We start from the raw sequence: 19,641 nt of genomic DNA, 5'->3' as shown, positions 1-19,641 counted from the left end.
AATATACCTATCAAGATGCTTTTTCTATTGCTTAAAACAGTTTTTGAACTCAGTTTTGATGCCTTTTAGTGCTTCTGTCGTTTTTTTGTTTCACCTCTTCCACATCAGCAAAATGTTTCCCTTTGAGGACCTTTTTCATTGGCGTGAGACTGGGTGAGTAGGGAGGCTGAGGCACAGGGGTCATGTTGGTTTTGGTCAAAAACTGGTGAACACTCAGCACAGTGTGGACAGTTGCATTATCGTGGTGGAAGAACCAGTCACTGATACAACTTGGGACATTTCTTCCACAAATCATGATGCAACCTTCTCAAACTTCCAGATAAAACCTTTGGTTGACCATTTGATCCGGAGGAACAAGTTCCAAACGTACTACAAGGGGACTGCTCTCGAAAAGATAATTCTGGGTTTTTGGGGGGGTCCCCCCCATATAAGAATGCACTGATGAGCCTTCCCAAGAGAATATTTAAGGTAGAGCATGAGGTTACTCTTTAGGTATCCTAGGAGGGGCAAGAAAAGACCTATGTTCAATGAGCATCTATAATTTCTATGTACATTCTCTCTGAAGCACATAAAAATTTCAGCCCATACAATATCTGACACAAAAGGTACTGCACCTTTGTTATATTATATAAAAGTAGCACCTTTTAGAAAAAAATTCTGAATCTCCTTTTAGATATCTTTCTGGTATTTGGAAAATGCCTCTGGGTTCACCCTATTTGATATGCTTTATGGCTTTATTTATGAAGGTTGTCCCATTCCATTAACAGGAACTGTCCAGCCCACCCTTCTGAACACTCTGGGAATCTCAACTTCAGATCATGGCAAGTAGCACTTAGGTCCCAGCTCAGGCTTCCAGCTGGTTCTGATCCCAGGTTTGAACTGTTCTCTTACCATCTTTCAGGTAAGGCAACCAGGTCACAGGCTGGTGAATAGCAACACCCTATTAGAACCCAAGGTCTTAGTTCTCAAATGCTATGTTTCTTCATTGATAGAAGAATTTAATGACTGCTAAAGTATCAGCTTCACTGTATGTGTGCCTGACATCTATTACTGACAATTTTTTTATTTTTTATTTTTTGAGTTGGAGTGCCACTCTGTCACCCAGGTTGGAGTACAGTGGCACACTCATGGCCACCCCAGCATTGACCTACTGGGCTCCGGTGATCCTTCCGCCTCAGCCTCCAAGTAGCCGGAACTACAGGTGTGCACTGCCACGCCCGGCTAAATTTTTATTTATTGTAGAGATGACGTCTCACCAAGTTCCCTGGGGCTGGTCTCAAATCCACTCGCCTCAGCATCCCAAAGTGGCGGGATTATAGGTGGAGTCACTGACAACTTTTTAAACATTTATTTCATTTTTAGAGACAGGGTCTCACTCTGGTGCCCAGGCTGCAGTGCAGTGGCACTATCATAACTCACTGCATCCTCGAGTTCCTGGGCTCAGGCACTCCTCCTGCCTGGGTCACCTGAGTAGTTGGGACTACAGGCACCACCATGCCTGGCTTACCATGAACAACTTTAAATCAAAGTTTGAACATTAGAAAGTTATTTCCTTAGCAATAATTCCCATAAACTACCTGATATAAACTTGCTTCCAGTTTAGTAGTTTTTTGAAAGAACTGTATGTTTTTAACTTTAGAAGATCGTATATATAAATACTCTTAGCCAGAAAATGAAGTTTTTAAATAGACAAAGTAATTTCTTAACAATCCATGGGAATGTACTGAAAATCTCATTGTTAAGGACTTTCAAAATGTCACTTTCAATTCAGGTGATGAGAGAAGCTCATGACTGACAGAACTGGGTAAACTGTTGCGGCCATGAGAGAATATGGGAGAAATAACACAAGAGTCTCCTTCCCCCTACAATGAGACTCTTATTACATCTTAGATATGCAGGAGACTTTTGCACAGTTTTCTGTTATCAGGAATGAGAATTTCCGTGAGAAGGTAGAAGTCCATTAATTGTACAGCTCATATAATATGAGCAAAGCTGGGTTGAAATGGGCCTCTCTATATGAATCATGTTAGGTTGTGATTTTGAAAAAAAAAAGGGGGGCCATTTAAAGTGTTGACTGGAATAAATAAATTATCCAAAGGCAATTAGACATCCCCCCCCCTTCTTAAACAATTCAGCACTCAGAGAATGTTACAAATTGGAATAGCTATTTCCCATCCACTTGTCTGGATTCTGGTTGAACCTCGTAGCTGTATTTGTCTCTGCCCTTGCAGTACCTTGGGCCCAGAATAAAAGCTTATTTTGTAAGATGGGAACTAAAAATGCAAAGTGGCAGAATCAAGATGCCATTTGCCTTTCCAGGAACACTTTTTCTTGTTTAAAGTCCAATTCTATCAATAAGAGTTTGACCCCTCTATTAGTAAAATTCTTCTTTGGGAACCCTAATTGGCTTTGATGTATTATCTGCCTTCATCTTTGAGTAAATTGGATCCATTAATGGAAAATGAATAGTTCCTGTTTTTTCCAATAATTTTTCTGTTGGAAGGCAACTCAGCAATTATTTCTTAGTTCATTTTTCTGGGCCATAATGGGTTAGGTCAGCTTGTGTTAGTTCCAGGGCTTTTTGAAACTCTCAGGATTATTCTAAAATCTATTGACTAACACAGTTTTAAAAGCTGTATCATATCAAAGGTTTCTGAACAATGACAAGCATGCTATAACTTGCAAAAGTAAGCAAAGTGTAAGCAATTTGGCCAATAAACTAACATTTGTGTAGCTCAATATTGATCAGGCAAAATATTATGCAATCCAATATTTTTAACATGAAATTCATATAACACAATAGGACAAAGTGTTCCTTATATTTCTACCCATTTTCTTTTCTCTCTCTCTTTTTAATTGCTATTTTTTTGAGTCATTGGAAGCTGTGAGTACCAACAAACTACTATTCAGCTTTATGATCATAGAAATCTCAAAAGTATTTTTCTCTGCTCACTAAAATGGAATTAATTGTTATAAGGAAATTCAGGATCCCAGAATAAGAACTTCAATATCTCTCAGGGAATAAACATACAATATAAGATTAGCCAAATGAGTAGATTATAGATGCACAATTACAATTAAATCTATAATATATCTAGTTTTTCTTTTTGGTATTTGGACATTTTATACATTTCTAATTAATTTTCAAGACTTAATTGATGAGGAAGGAGTGGAATACAAGAAAATAGAAATTATGTCAGATTTCTATGGTGTAGAATATCAGATTTTGTTGCCCCAAATCTCTTTGTAGGAACTTGCCCATGTTTCTTTCAAGATGTTCTCTTTTAACATAAGCTCCAAACACATCCCTTGCCAGTCTACTCGCTGCAGTCTTCCTTTTAGCCCTTGCTGATACTGAGGGTCTTAGAGTCAAGTCTGGTGTTCTTGTGTGAATTCATTTCATCAGATATAAATTCCCTATTTTGAGACAGGGGAATGTGAACTGCTGGACTGGAAATGAAACCTGGATCTTTTTTAAATGTTCATTAAAGGTTTGACATTTGTAAAACAACAACAACAACAACAACAACAGCAAAAACAAAGCTCATATTCATCTTCTGGCCAAATGGACTCTTCTTATCCCCATTTTCTGATTCTATTCCTTTACCATCTACACTTGACAAACTACTAGCCATCCTTCAAGACTCAACTCAAATTCACCTTATGCTGAGATTTTGCCAATCTCTTCCCTTTGAAATCTTTCTTTATCTAACTCCATTTATCATTTTATCTATGGATCTCTTCGTGATTTATATTTTGTGTGATAGTTTCTGAATTCTGCTTTTTGTTTGTTTGTCTAGGAAAACTAAGAGTAATATTTCCAGCTATAATTGTGCCTAAATCCAATGTCATTTTTTGAGTCACACTTCCTGATGGTCATTTCAGAAGAAGTGACAAGCCATAGTAACTTGCTGACTACCAAGTGCTCACCTTCTCCATGATCCTGTCGATCTGGCGATTCTGTGTATCGATCTCATTGCCCATATCCAGAGCCATGTGACGAAGGTTCCCAATGATGCCGCTCACCTGCTCCAGGTTTTCATCCATTTCATTTTCTCGGGCATCATTTGTTACCCTGAGAGCCAAAGAGCAATTTTCAGAAGACAGATGGTGGGAAATACAAGAATTCAAAGCTTGGAGAGAATCTGGAATCCTCTAAACATTCACTTTATCAATCTTTAATCTTCATCCAATGCAAGAACATATTTTAACTTCTGTACTTAGAAAGTAATTTTTTAAATGTTATCCTGAGCCCTTGAATTTCTGTTTTTAAGGAGGTATGTTAAATATATTAGTTTATCTACTTTCTCACTTCTACCAACATGTCATTCTCCCTTCATATGTTTATCCCAATTTGTACTGTGTGAAAATAAAATCGTTTTATTTGGAAGAATTCTAGGTCAAAGGATGGAGGTGACGCTAGAAAGAAGCTGTACTTTTCTTTCTGAAATGTCAACCAAAACCTCCAAAACTCAAATTGGAAATGAAAAAAAAAAAGCTTATTGTGCCAAGTCAGGAGAGTCTCTCTGCTCATTTCATTTCCCATTTGGGACCAACATCAATGGGAAGAGTAAGGATAATTACAGTCTGCCCTTAATCCTGCTTGCTCCCAAGAACTCCAAGGGGAGCTACTTGTTCAAGATTATTGCTATCTGCTCATATTCTGACGCCATGAGTTTTTTTAGGGGCACTGTGAATGTGTGATTTCAGAGTATAAAATTGTGATAAAAGATTATTGTTCCAGTTTGAATAGGGTGGGGGTAGGGGGGAAGCAGTTGACTCACAAAGTACTTTACTTTCTTGCCATTTTTTTTCACAGTCTACCTGAAAAGTTAAGAATGCGCTTTATTGCAAACAGTAGGGACTTATTCTGGAATCTTCCCAATACATATGGTGATGGACTAAAAAAATATATTTATTTGAGGGGGTTAAAATCCTTTTTCTATGGTAACTCCCAGTGTAGACTGGCAATTATGGTTTTTTAAAATTTTCCCAGTCCGCACATGAGAAGCCTCAATTTCTCCATGCTGTTATGTCTCAGTTTTATTAGGTCTTCATAAACGACAAGGTGGGAAGAGCGAGGCCCTTGTTAGCATATTAGACATTCAAGTTCAGGGTCAAAGAGAGGAGAGGAAGATGTGGTGGCTGAACCCATATTAGGAGGCAACATGGCACTGGGGAAAGAGCCATTTGCTGGGGACCAGGAAACTTGGCCTCCTTACTTCTACCACTAGCTGGCTTTGTGGGTTTCAGTCATATCACTGAGCCTCATTTTCTTTACTCATAAATGGGAGATTTGGATCAGATGATCTGTAAATTCTTTCCAGCTTTAATTCTCTACAACTGTAAGCCTTAGTGACAAATCTACCTTCTCTAGCCCTCCCCTTCTGTTGGTCATCTATCTGAGACAGCTCTCACCTCTCACTGGACAGCCTTCTACCAATGCTATGCCTTTTATGTCTCCAGAGGGTCTGGTCACCCCTGACCATGAAGCCTGGCTGAACTAGGGCCATATTCTTAAGAACCTATCTGCTATCCTCTGGTCAAATAACTTAATTGAGTCCTGGTAGCATGGAGCATCAAGAACTCGAATATCCCAACATCCTCTACTCCCATGCCTCTTTCATACCATTCACCTTTCATTCCTTAGATCTCCAACACTCTCAACAAGTTAGACTTTCTTCCAAAACTGCTTGTCAGGAGACCAGGGCAGCAATAGGCAGTTCTTATCTCAGGGTGGGGCAGGGGAGAGATGGCCAAGCTACAAAAGCCAGGAAGAAAGTGCTGGCAGAAGCAAGTTCTGGCCACATGAGGAGGACGGGACCTCAGCACAACAACAAAGAGAGGGGGAATCGAGGACCACAGAAGTCTAGGAGACTCCTTTAATATTCCTCCCTTACCTCCTCTATAAGAAATCCAAGAGCAGGTGGCTTGCCCAAGGTCACACAGCTAAGCTGTGGATAGACTGCTAACACAAGAATGTGAGTCTTTTGTCCTCGGTTCACTCTTTTTTCCACTTTACTTTGTTGACCTCAAAAGTATAATGAGGCCAGCTGGATCCCTTGTGGACTCTGAGAGCCATGACCCAAGTGTCACTTAGGGAAAAAGCAGACCCAGCAGGTATTTTGATAACTGCCTCCCTAATTCCACGTATTCTTCCCGAACTGGACATGGTTTTCTTGTTCTTTCTTCAGTCCTTGCCACAAGGAAGTTCAGAGGTCAGTGAGAAGGTTCCCTACAGAACCCTGAATACCTAAGAAAACCTACAACTGTCTCTCTTTTCAGTCCAGAGAATGTTGGGTGGGGTGGGTGGAAGGAGGAGAAGATCAAATTAACTCACTGGAAGGCTGACCTGTTTAGGTCACAGGTATCATTTGTGGGCAATTATCCCCACATCTCTATAATAAAATGAAAAATTTTGAAACATCGATCTTTGAAAGGTCCCCGGTAGAAGAAGATGCTATTGTTTGTTGCCACAAATCATTATGGCTTCTTAAAGCAGCCCAGGCCAGAGAAAATTAGACAATTAAAGGAGGACTTCCTAGCTTTTTCATGGAGGGAAGAAGCTTACTTAAATGATCATCAACAGCTGAGACATACTTCTAGTTCGATGGGTCTCACAGTGATAGCGCATTAGAATCACCTTAGGAGTTTTAATAGACCACAGATGCTTGTATCCTACTTCAAAAGATTCTGATTCAACTGGTGTAGATTGAACCAAAGTACTGGTATTAAAAAAAACAAGAAAGAAAGAAAAGAAAAAAAAAATTCCCCCAGTCAAGTCCTAATATGCAGCCAGGTTTGAGAATTCTTGGTCTGGTTTTTCTGAAAATAGCAAGAGAGTTGAGTCTGAATTGACTCATGAGTGTGATTTGATATTTTTATGAATAAATATTCAAGTGGGTTTTGTTTCTAGATTTCAAAATAAATGATTAATAAGAAGCTCACTATTCTCCATTTTTACTCTAAATCCATTCTCGGACCTTCATTGCTCTGTGCCCCCCTGGAGGCTGACCTCATGACTTCATACCCAGCTTCTATTACACTCTGACTTTCAATAGGCTTTGGCTAATGGAGAGTGAGAAATTGGAAGGCAAGAACAGTGAGGAACTAGGGCATTTATTTCCTTTTTTCACTCTCTGCTGACTTTGGCAGTGGCTGCATTTCTGTACCCACAGCCTTTTACCCATATCCAGAACTATGGTTGGGTTCTGATGATAGTTCCGGCTCCTGTCCCTTCAGGAGTATGGTAGTAACAGCTTCCTGCAATTACTACTTCATAAGTGTTTTACCATTTCCTGTTATTAACCCTGCTCACATCTCTGCAAATAGTCTCTTTGATAAACTCTGTTTAATTAAACCCATGGAATGAGATGCCTGCTTACTGTCATATTGAGTCTGGATGTAATCTTGTGACTTGCTTTGCCTAATGAAACTTCGGTAAACATGACACAAGCAAAAGTTTGATAAGTGCTTGTGCACTGGGGCTTGCCCCCTTGGAATGCTGCTACCAACATGTAAGAAACCTGGTCTCTCCTGCTGGAGAAACTGTATGGAGAACAGAGGTGCTCCAAATGATAGTCCCAGCCAACCACCAGACAAGGGAGTGAGGTCATCTTGGATCATCCCGTCACCAGTTGTGTGTGGCCCTTTGCATGAGCCAAGGAAAGCCTCACAGAAAAACTGCCCAGCCAACATGTAAATTGATGAGCAATAAAATGGTTACTGTTTTAAGAACCACTCAGGTTTAAGGTGGTTTGTTACTCGACAACAGAGAACTGCTACAGTGCATGCCGTACAAAGCTTACCTGCGGATGAAGCCACCACTGATGGCCATTTGCTCCCGTTCGTCCACAACACGGGCAGGCTGGCTGGCCACCACTCCATCCTGATTATTGCCCCAGGCTTTTTTGTAAGCATCACTTGATTTAAGCCTATGCAAAAAAGACGGTGAGTGACACGGCACGAGGGTGGAGCAGAAAGCTCCCAATCGTGACTTCTTCAAGCGAAGAATCGAACCAAGCGAATGAGTTTTAAGTTGAGGCACTAGAGAATACCGATATATCATAATCCAGACCCAAACAGTTGGCCACCACCATGCCTCAGCTACTCAACATTTCATTGCCAATTGAGTCAATTGCGATGATCAAGACTGCAGTCTTTGCCCACAAGGTTGTTCTTATTTTGTTGTTTAATTTGGAATTAAGATAAGAATTAAGGTAGCTGGAGGACACTCAATTCTATTTCAGTGACATGGTTATATTTGGAGACACAAAACACACAGAAAAACACACTGGCAGACAGACACAAAACAAGACTGCCAAGTAGAGTGTGTACATCACACCACAGCAACACACTGTCATCAAGAAAAACATCCTTGACCAAATTTTTACACACCATCATGCAAAAATCCCTGTTTTAATATTTTTTTCCTGACACTTGTGTGGAATGAACATGTCCAACTCAGCATGAAGAACATGAAGGATTGGTGGTTGGCCAAGGGTGATGGTCCTTGCGTTGCCTCTAGAGTGATTTGAATTAGATAATATATCGGTACTTCCAAACAGTCACCATACATCCAGAGTTGATGTACAAACCTTTGTCCACAGAGACAAAAAGTAAAAGAAGCATCGTGAAATGAAAGCAGGAAGATAGAAGAGAGAACAAGCCATCTAGCACCAAAAAGGGAAACCCCTCTATGTCTTCTTCATGCACCAGCTACAGGCATGAGTAGAAAGTGAAGCATTCTCATTTAAGCCAAACTACTCCAGAAGTTGACCATTCTCAAAAAAGGCACTAGCAGGACAGTAATAGCCTTCATGAGGATTTGAAACGCAGGTTCAGTGGCCTCTTTGTTGGACTGAGGGGCAGGGTGGAAAGTGCTTACAAACTCCTACGTCAGACTTTCCTCAGGTTGTGATGGGGAAGAGTGGTTTGGAACCGGTGTGGTCTCCATGGGCTGTACTTCACTGAGCTGCCTTGGAGAAAAACTTAAAATCCAGGCATACTTATTGTGCCCAATAGAAACATGTGCAGCATGTTTTGGTGGGTGTTGTAATTTGAGGCGATCAAAGATGTTTTTAGGTTCTTTGCATAGTAGAAACCATATGCTTTTTAGTCCAAAAACAAGAGTCATCCTCTGGTCCCATTTTCTATTATGAGACACCAGAATTTAACTTTTTTTTTCTCTTTCACTAGAGGACCACAGCCATCTATTAAAACTAGCTCTAAGACTTGCAAACTGAGGACCAAGCAACCCTGGAGACAAATTCAAAAATTGCACCAATGGAACCTTAGCAACCCCACAATCTAGTATATAATGCCACAGGTCTTAGTGCAGTCAGAATTGACTACACCAAAGGGCCATGGACCCATTCGATGAAACAAGATCCAAAAACTAATTTTAATAAAACTTAGAGTCTGGCTTTTTTTTTTCTTTCTCCAACTCCCCATCTCCTCCCTTCTCAGATTAAAAGATGTTATATGGACTTTGTGATGTTTTCTGCTATGTAAAATGTCTGGTATACCATCTTTGGCAAAGACAAAGGAGAGGGAAATATGCGTTTCTGAAAGAAGGCAAACCACTGCACCCACAATGCTGCACATAGACTCACATCACTGCCGTACATCTACCATAATCCTTCGAAACATGCCGAGACAGGGCGAAGCCCTCAGATAGTCCAGGGCACCACCAGCCACTGCGTTGTGACACATGGTTTTTAAAGCATTATTTACACACAATAGGGAAAACTTCAGTCAAGCTTTGAAGCTCAGTTAGGGTCTCTTGTGCATTAAGGAATTCGTCACCACGAATATGTGGAATTCATAGGGGCCGTCATTTCATCAGAACATTAGAATCCATCCCAGGGAGCCCTGCCTCCGCCCTTTCTTCACACACAGTTGATAAAGGGAGGTGGGGGTGTATCTGTTGGAATTCATCACAAGATGGATGGAAATCTCACTTGGGGACAAGTTGCCACTGCAAAGGATATACAGTCAAATCTTGACTAACTGGAATACTTAACATGAGGTTTTTATATGACTTTCTTAATGAACAGTAGGCCACCGAGGAAAATTCTGTTTTAAGGGTGATTGGTGAACATCTTTGTTAGATTCTAGAGCCACTTCCTTGCCTGAGACTCTTAGGATAGTAGATACAATCAAATCTTTCTTTGTCTATGGTTTATATTGATTGTCTGATGGCCTTTCCTCTGAACATCAACTTTTATTGTTTGGGCCACATATATGGGGAAGTTGTAGGGGGATGGAGACTGAGTGAGACAATGCAGACTACCTAGATTGCCCTAGAAGAAAAACCGTTTTAAATCTCTGATGTGATTTTTCTTTGTTTCTTTTTGCTAAAGGTGGAAGGGAACAAAAGTATATAGTCAATGTCTCCAGTTAGTTAGATTCCAGTTAATCAGGCTTTACTGTAGATCATTTTTTCAAAAACAAAATTTTTAAATTTATTTGTGAATTGAGCCCCTCCCCCTCCCAAACAGGAAGTGGGATATTTTAAATCAGCCTCAAAGTTTAAAGGGTGTGAATGGTCATATAATCTGCTAACAGTGACGTCAGTTTCTATTCTAAAAGCTAGGATCAGGAAAGCTTTTAGGAAAAAGGCTTCTTTTAAAAGGGGAAAGTGGGAAGGGTGAGGGAGATTGGGTAAGGAGTCTAATTTTCCAAATGCATGTTGAACAATCCACTCATGCATTTTTTTCACTGCTAGTCAAATGAGACTATCTTCCAGAACCCTCAGTTTTAGGTTCCTTCTGTTGCAAACCTTTATAACCACATGTCACATTTCTGCTACATTCCAAAAAAAGCGTTGCAGAACCTTGAGAACAGTTGACTATTTTGTGATGTCGTGCATGCAAAATCTACACATTTCAACATTTCAGCCAGTGTACGGGTAGGTCTTCCAAGGGGAAGAATTTGAGAGGGGTGGGTCCAATTTGGGGAAGGCTCCAACATTTCTTGCTGAATAACTCATTGCCTCTGTGTTGGGTGCAGCGGCAGTGTCTCTAGACCAAATTTGGCAACTGGCGGGCAGTAGAAAGGGAGAATCTCTGTCATATTCTCTAACTTATAGAATACTTGCTTGGGCCAAATTACCTGTCTCTATTTGTTCTTGATATATGGGTTTCTCATCTTCCAAACTTACCCGCAGCCTTTTCTAAATCTGCCATTTTGGCTCTTGGGGTTGGGGATAAAAGGTTCCCTGGGTGTCTCTTTCTGGAGGCTAGTCTCTGCCTCAAGGTACACTTTCTGGAAAATGTTGAAACGTTCATCAATAAAAGTTGCTGACAGTGAAGCTTTCACTGTAGTATGCCTGATTTTTAATGCATCAACAGTAACTCCCACTAGTATCATCTATGCTATGAGATGAATGCATTGGAGACGGTATTGATCTGTTCTGCATGCCACATGCTCATCCCGCCTAAGAGCCCGGCAGGAATGAGCTTGTCAAGGCTTGGAGATGGGCCTTGGGAAACCAAAGCTTCAGGCAGGCAGGCAGCACCTACTTGTTACAGGGACACACACAAAGCCCGCAGAATTTTCCTAGGTCCGTCAAATTCTTTTCTGCTTCTTTCATGTCCTTATTGATTTGGTCCATCCCTTCCTCAATGCGTTCCAGTTGTTCTGATTAAAACAAGTATTTTATCCCCACAGAATGAAGCAGATGGAAAAGGACAAAGAAAAAAAAGACAAAACTTCAGACATTCACTTTGACATTAAAAAAGAAAAAAAAAAAAAAAGAAAGAAAGAAAACTGGACGCCACAGATTAGAGCTGGTACCCAGTACCTACTTGTTACAAGGACATATGAAAAGGCCACAGCATTTCCCTAAATCTTTTAAATTTTTCTCGGCCTCCTTCATGTCTTGGTTGATATGGTTCATGCCTTCTTCGACACGATCGAGTTGTTCTGGTTAGGACAAAGGGATGACAGTGTGGAATGAATTTTTTGGGGGTTTCCAACAGAACATGAGAAATGACTACGTGAAACGGAATTTGAAAGAGAAAGAGAGATATTACAATGCATTGTCCAGGAAGATGCATTGTTGTAGACTGCTGCCGCTGCCCCATGCAGGCATGAGTAGAAGGAAATGAACAAAAATGAAGTTCAAAATAGTCTGTAATTCAAACGTGATGGGATGGGGGTCAGAAGGCCTTTTAGATTCTGAGTGTCCAGGAAAACAGCACAGCATATTCACTTATTCAGACACCAGTGAAACCCAAGAGAAAGAAAAACAGGGTGTTAGTTTATGTCTTAGGCAATCCAATTTAAGGCTACTAGAAGAAGTACCTTTAAAATATCTTCATCTTTTGGTTTTTAAGTATCCTCAACCAGATAAGGGGAGAAAATAGAATCTGTTTTCTTCCTTTGGGACACTAACAACAGCAGCAATCTTGAGCCATGGGAACGGATCTTGTATTTAATTTATAGGAACTTTTTTTTTTTTTAAGTACATCCGCACAGCAACATTGTAAGTCCTGGAACATTTCAATTCCTCTCTCATCCTATGCCTTACTTGCTATGGAAGTTCTAGAAGGCATTTATCTTCTCTAACCTATGACTTCCTAGTCTCTACAATGGGGAGCATGGTAAACACCAAGCCCAGGCAGAAAGCAGGGAGCATGAATGTCTCTTTGGGGGAGGGACAATGGATTGGAACACAGGACACTAACATTTCATTGCTGCTTGCAAAGGTGACCTTAGCGTATCTAAGGCATGGATCGATAGTCATAAAGATGAATCATGTTTCTAGGTTGCCAGGGTTACAAACACCAGCTTGATTAATTTTTCAAAAGTGCTGTCACCAAATTGAGGGAACTACAGGTTCAATGAAGGGATTTTTAAAACAGCTTTTAAGACCATTAAAGGAAAGCAGCAATGAGTGTCTTGGCTGTCTAATTACAAACCTAGTTTTATCTCCATTCTTCTTTTCATTTGTATTCTCAAGCATGCATGCCTATGCCTCTGGGAATAAAGGCATGTTTAGAATACAACTGATAAGTACATTTCCAGCCAAAGGGCATAAGTAATCCCTTAAATACAATTTCACATTAACATTACGCTGTACAGAGGAAATTGGCCACAGTTCTGGAACTGTCCTTTCAAAAGATTAAGATAGGTTCTCTAGTGACCCAAACTGAGGAGAATTGTATTTGGAAAATAAAAGCCTATTGTGTTCTCTTTTGTGGGGCTAAAGAACAAAATTCAGCTTATTAGGAATCTGCTATTTATGCTGTTTGTCATATGATGGGTGAAAACAAAATTTCAGTGTTTATCCAGCATTGGATACCTGGAAGAAATAATAGTATAGAGCTGAAAAATACAGGTACAATGATGACTTCAAGAAAATCCTTAAAAAGAAAAAAAATATATAAATTTATATATAGCAAATATACACGTGCGTGTGTGTTTGTATGTGTATATATAGCAATTCTTTATATTCCAAATTTTTTTCTTTTCTAAAGATTTTACTCCCTTTTCCTTTTAAAGGTGTAATGCATTAGTTTGTAGATCAAATTAAATATTCAAGTGAGGGGACTGGTGGGGGGAAAAGAAGCTCAACATAAAAGAGCTCAATATGATCAAACGGAGAACCGTTACAAGTACAGACAGAAACAGTAATGCCAAACCCCAATCAAATAATTGCTAATGGTCTCTGGAAGCACTGGGTTGAGATGGATTGGAGGAGGTGTCTGGGCTCCAAGGAAAAGCATGCTGGACTAAGCTAATGACAGCTGACATAAGTACAGATTACAGCACGGGGATGCATATGCAGTTATTTTTCTTCTTGAGAAGTTTCTCCTAAGTTAGAATGCAAGTTGATTTTTTTTTTTTTTTTTTTGGTGAAAATATTAACTCTGACAAAATTCAGGAACTCATCCATGGTGCCTTCAGGGATGCGGAGGTAACATATATACATAGATTGGTTCACAGGTGTCAGACCTCTGAACTAGAGAACGGAAATGAAAAGATTAAAAACAAGTAAGAAAGTCCAAATCGATGTTTCTGAGAGCTGGGTTCTGCTGTGTGTCACCAGCTTGATTTGGCAAAAGTTTGACTAAAAGAGGAATTTCTGAAGCTAAATTTGATTTCGAAAACTATTCAGAAAATAGTTGACGCAGAAAACTATCTTATGCCTACCATATTATAGAAGGTATTTTTATATACAAATTATAACTCACATTCTTTTTTTGTTGTTGTTGTTTTTGAGTTGGAGTCTCACTCTGTCGCCCAGACTGGAGTGCAGTGGCCGCTCCCGGCCACTGCAGCTTCGACCTGCTGGGCTCCGGCGATCCTTCCGCCTCAGCCTCCCAAGTAGCTGGAACTACAGGCGTGCGCTACCACGCCAGGCTAATTTTTTGATTTATTGTAGAGATGAGGTCTCGCCAAGTTGCCCAGGCGGGTCTCGAGCCCGCGGGCTCAGGTAATTCACTCACCTCAGCCTCCCAAGGCGCGGGATTACAGGCTGAGCCACTGACCCCGGCTAAGTCACATTCTTAATTTAAAAAATATTGTGGAAGCTTTTTCTTGATATTCTAACAATAACATTAATTTTTAGAGTGTGCTGAGTCATGTTTATAGATATGTTTGGCATATTGGAGCTTCACAGCACTTCAGTGATTTCTGTGAAGACATTTCTCTGGAAATGCTTAAAAGCAACGAACGTCTTCATTCCATTCTGGGGTGGATAATAGTGTCTTTGAGGCTGATGCAACGTCCTGTCCAGGATTGACTGCTTCTTACTTCCTTTAAGCTTGTTTTCTGTTTATTCTTGGAAGCTGGGAGGAGGATAACATTTTGGGTCAGGAGAGGTCTTCCAGTAGACCACTCTATTTGTTGGAGCAAGAGCTTGGGCTTCCTTTTGCCATGATGTTTGAATGACTGGTCATTTGTGATAGATCTGCCAATGACAGAATACTTACGGATCTAAGTTTACACATAATTTCTACTAATCTCATCAATGTAAGGAAACATGGGGTCCTTAGAATCCTCAACCTGGCTTAAAAAAAAAGTAAAAGAAGAGCAAGAACCAGTGCCATTGACCTAGTATGCAGCCATCATAAGTAGATCAGTTACAAGATGCTGCCTCTATGAATTTCATTTTCCTTAGCATTGATGAACATGTAGAAATTCACTGAAATACATTTAAATATGTGGCTGCCATACTGAACAGTACAACCCTAATTATTCATAACAGATATAGGTGAGTAGACTTTAGCAAGAGGGATGTTTTTCCAAATGCTGCCTTGTAGTGCCATAAACCTTTAAAGATAAGTGGCTGACTCTCTGGATGGGCTTTTCTTTACTCTGCCAGACAGGGGTCAAAGATTTAATTGTTTAGTTTGGTGTTGCTCCCAGGGAATTTCCCGAAACGCCACATCTTTAGCATCAAACAAACATATAACCCAGCAAAGATCAACAAAACGAACAAGAGATGTGGAGGTGAAAGCCCACATTAGTGTCACGGTAGTATCAGGGGATTTCTCTTGGAGACAAATTTTCTAGAGAAATAAAAGTCTCAAATATTTCCAGGACTGTTTGTTACGCTCAGTGCTCCTTGGAGTCTCCTGATACCTGGGTAAAAAACAGGAATCCCATAAAGAATTTCCCAGTGCAACCATTTAGCTGGACAACCTGGAATGGTCTGGCCTAACCCAATAGTGGTTGGGATGACTCGTTAGGAGGATGGTTGTTTCTTGAGGCTCCTATGCAGCTGCGGGGTGGAAATCCTCAGAGCTTTTGGTGTTCAGACATAGACAGAATTAACAGAGCATAAATGAAGAGAAATCTTAAAGCAGTTACCAATCGAAATAACTAAATATGTCATGAACAGAATCAAAATACATTTATAATGGCAGTGAAGGTAGTTATTGACTTATGTTCCTCTGTCATTTCAAAAGGTCCTAAGCTCCTATTATATTCTAAATGGAATATGTATCACTTAAGACCAGGTAGAAACCACCCACTTTGGGGGGTTTTACAATTGCATGTTTCTCATCAGTGTCAATCTATTCATTACACATCTGATAAAACCCAGGTTATCCTTATTTTACCAAGGAATTTTGCATTTACTGTGTCATGGCCACAATGGAAGTGTTTCAGCTAAGAATATTAACTATCTCACGGGGAAATCTGTCAAATAGACATTCTATTCTGCTCTGTTTCTCAGAGAATAATGTATAGATGATACTGGAAATCATTTGTGCTAAAGAATTTTATGTTTTTGCATTTGTATGAGCATTTCAGCAAATTATATCTCTGGATTTTCTTCATCAAAGTACAGTGAAATTTGTGATTTAAGTAAGCATGTTATTCACTCTCTCTGTCTTTATGTCAATGCACTGTTGTCGGGGAAGAGAGACTCTAACTTGAATATTTCTTAAACCTTCCCTCTGTTGCTTTCCACTCCCTTCATATTACAAATTATTAACTGAAAAAGCTAATAAGGTGGAACCGCTAATTATTTGAATGTATATATTTCAATTTTGCCCTGGAAATAAGGTACCACTCTTATATATGGACACCTGCTGTTTAATTATTTTAACCCTCCCCCAAAAAACCCCAAACAAACAACAACAAACAACAATGACTCACTGCATCCTGAGTTCTAAAACCTGGAACATTCTTATGCAATCCAGCCAATAAGTCCTCTAATTATAGGAAACTCATCTGGAAGGATCTGAAGACTGCCACTGCTATTGTAATACCTTCAAAATAGAACTTCACTATACATTTTTATTTGTGTATACATCTTGACAATTTATATTATGAAAATTGAGGAAAAAAGCATTAAGGTTGATATTCAGTTGCTTTTTTCAAGGGTTTTTTTCTTGATGCTTTTGACTCATTGATATGCATTTATTGAAAAAGTTTAATACAAATATATGAGGTAAAACCAAAGGTCTTTATTTGACTGCCATGAGGGTGTGCCCCTCTGAGATCCTTCCAAGAGGGATTCTTCTGGGAGGAGCACAGTTAGCTATGTGCCTATCTGTGCACCTATGGAACTTGCCACAGCCTTTACATTGAGCCAGGCTCTCCCTGGGATGCCTCAAGTCAATGGCTGAGCACAATCAGCCTACCAGTGAAGCCTGTCTGCCTGACACGGGCTCCTCTGATGGGCAATCTTTGCTACCCTAATCCCCATAGACCTGGCTGAGAGTTTCTCAGAGCAGCTCTGCAGTCTGAGCCTCTTCCCACCAATCTTCCTTCCTTCCCTATCTCCTTTTAAAGGTGTTAGACTTGCATCAAGACCTGCTTACTCCCACGCCTTCTCTCCTTGACTCATCACAGACATTTTCCCAATACATCTCTTAATTGTGTTGCTAAGAAGCTACTAATTGCTTCTTAGCATTTGCTTCCCAGAGGACCCCAAATAATGTACCTTCCTCCAGTTCTTTCCTTCCCCCGTCCCAACTCACCAGAAGTCAATAAATAAAGATTTCTCTCTTATATTGTATTGTCTGCAGAACATTTCTTTCATGGCCATATCATAATTAATTTGGTTGGTCTCTATACTGACAGACACTTAAGGTATTTCTGGTCTTTTATGACTATGAATAAGGAATGTGCATTTTTCTTTCTTTAAGTGTAAATGTGTATCTGTAGTGTAAAATTCTAGGAGTGGAATGTCTTGGTTAAAGATGAGTGCATTTTAAAATGTGAAGATATCAAATTATTCTTTCAGACATTTGTACCAATCAACCGTGTCCAGCTATAGAATGAGAGTTTCTGTTTTCCCAACACATACACACCATTGGTTATTTTAAATTTTTAAAATTTATTCCAGTTTGCTATAAAAAGTGGTATCTCATTATTGTTAATGGTTGAAGCATGGTTTTATATGTCTAAATTGATGACTCATGCCTTATCTACGTCAGTTTTTCTTTTTAGATTGTTGCCCTTTTCTTTGATGATATGTGAGGACACTCTATTTTAGGAAAAGTACCCTATGTCTGTTATATGTAAGGCATTTTCTTCTCCAGTTAGAGATTTACGCTTGAAGTTTATTTATGGTGTCCTATGCTGTGAATACGTTTTATATTTTTATCTTTCCCATTAAAAAAGAATGCTTATGATCCCAAAAAATTTTCTAATGCTTTCACAAAAATATGAATAAAGAAAAAAAAGTCTCAAAAATCTGTTTATTGTGATAAGAATTCAAAATGAAATCAGGTAGCTGACTTGTGGTTAGAATTATGTCCAGTATCACCATCTGGCTAGATATATTAAGGCAAATAAAAATTATGGTATTATCCTTCTAGGTTACCCTTTAGAGTACAGAGATGCTCACTAAAATGCTGGCTCTCTGATTTTCATTGCTTCTAGCATTTCTATAATCATTTACAAAACAGGCTAAATACTTCAATTGGTTTAATTGTCTATTTTCCAGATAATTCCCCTCTACTTTATCTTGTTAAAAATAGCTTTCAGGTATTTAAGTCATACCCATAGTGACTTGTAAATCAAGACTGACAGACACTGAATTAGGATGGTCAAAAGAGTGTACAACATGATATACTATTTTCTTATTCTATTTAGATATTATTACAAATTTATTTTTATTATTTATATATTATTATATTATTTATATTATTTTTATAATTTATTATTACAAATTTCTATTTGGGTACAAAACAAATTTATTGGGAGAGTTTGGGACTACAGAGAATAAGATTATTCTCACACTGTCCAAATACTATCATTAAAATATATATAAACAAATGACTTTTGCCTTAAAATTTTGTTACCCTAACATGTATAACAGAAATAGCATCATCATTCAATCATGAAGAAAGCCTCCACATTTGTACACACTTACCAATCTTTTCAACAGAGAAAGAAAAACAGCAAGATAAAAATTCTAGAACTCCCACATTCAAGTACGTGTGAAACACATGTCAAAATGACCACCTATGTATTCACAAATAATTTAAAATGCACATTATTCAGATGAGGAATTGTTCTTACTGAAGAAATCTGAACTTACCTCCTTGTTCATCCAACATAACCAAAGTCCTGATACCAGCATCTTTGCTCTACATTCCAAGAATGGTAGCAAAGTTGAAAAGGAGTTAGAGAGAGAAAAGAGAGAAAGAGAAATCAGTAAGGGGACAATTAGCCCTAGAAATGGAAAATGAAGAAGGGCCAAAAGAAAAAAGGGAGAAAGTATGGTGAGAGCCCTGAAGGGTTGGGAAGGGACTCAGAAGAATGGGTGACCCAAGGACTCTATCAGTGACACTCACACGCAGAAGAAGGGAATGTAATACAATCTCCATGGGAAGGGCTGGGGATGGAGTTTGACATAAAATTGCAATGTGCATATTTATATCAGACTGTAAATTTATATTTGGAAAACAAAACTCCTGTAGTTTCATAGCAACAATCACAAAAAGCAAATCTTTCAATATCTTCTAGACGACTGGATTTTCATCTCTGGTGTGATCTATTGGAAAGTCTCCATCAGTGAACTGGGAGCAATGCCCCACTGGAAAGGTGAATCTTGGGAGGCTGAGACTTTTTAGGTGTATCAGAAGAAAACATGGCTTCACAAAGGTTGAGACACATACCTCAAAAGGAAACTCACATCCTATTTTTTCTCTCTGACAATTAAAAAGGGGA

At 39.2% G+C, this 19,641-nt stretch overlaps 1 protein-coding gene across 2 annotated transcripts in view; it reads right to left on the bottom strand.

Moving 5' to 3' along the window:
* Positions 1-19,641, bottom strand: part of SNAP25 (synaptosome associated protein 25) — a 95,045-nt gene that overhangs the window by 4,678 nt on the left and 70,726 nt on the right. The window contains exons 4-7 of one of the 2 annotated variants that reach the window (XM_008059579.2): positions 19,010-19,058; positions 11,811-11,928; positions 7,809-7,934; positions 3,931-4,075 (exon numbers count right to left, since the gene is read on the bottom strand). In XM_008059579.2, coding sequence (XP_008057770.1) covers positions 3,931-4,075; positions 7,809-7,934; positions 11,811-11,928; positions 19,010-19,058 — 438 coding nt within the window. Of the gene's footprint in view, positions 1-3,930; positions 4,076-7,808; positions 7,935-11,525; positions 11,644-11,810; positions 11,929-19,009; positions 19,059-19,641 lie in introns of both variants that reach the window. The other variant, XM_008059578.2, reaches the window with a different exon arrangement.

This window comes from Carlito syrichta, unplaced genomic scaffold, assembly GCF_000164805.1.
Source record: "Carlito syrichta isolate Samal-C Ts95f unplaced genomic scaffold, Tarsius_syrichta-2.0.1 Scaffold304264, whole genome shotgun sequence".
In the NCBI taxonomy this organism is placed as follows: domain Eukaryota; kingdom Metazoa; phylum Chordata; class Mammalia; order Primates; family Tarsiidae; genus Carlito; species Carlito syrichta.
This window is presented reverse-complemented; position numbering and strand designations above follow the sequence as displayed.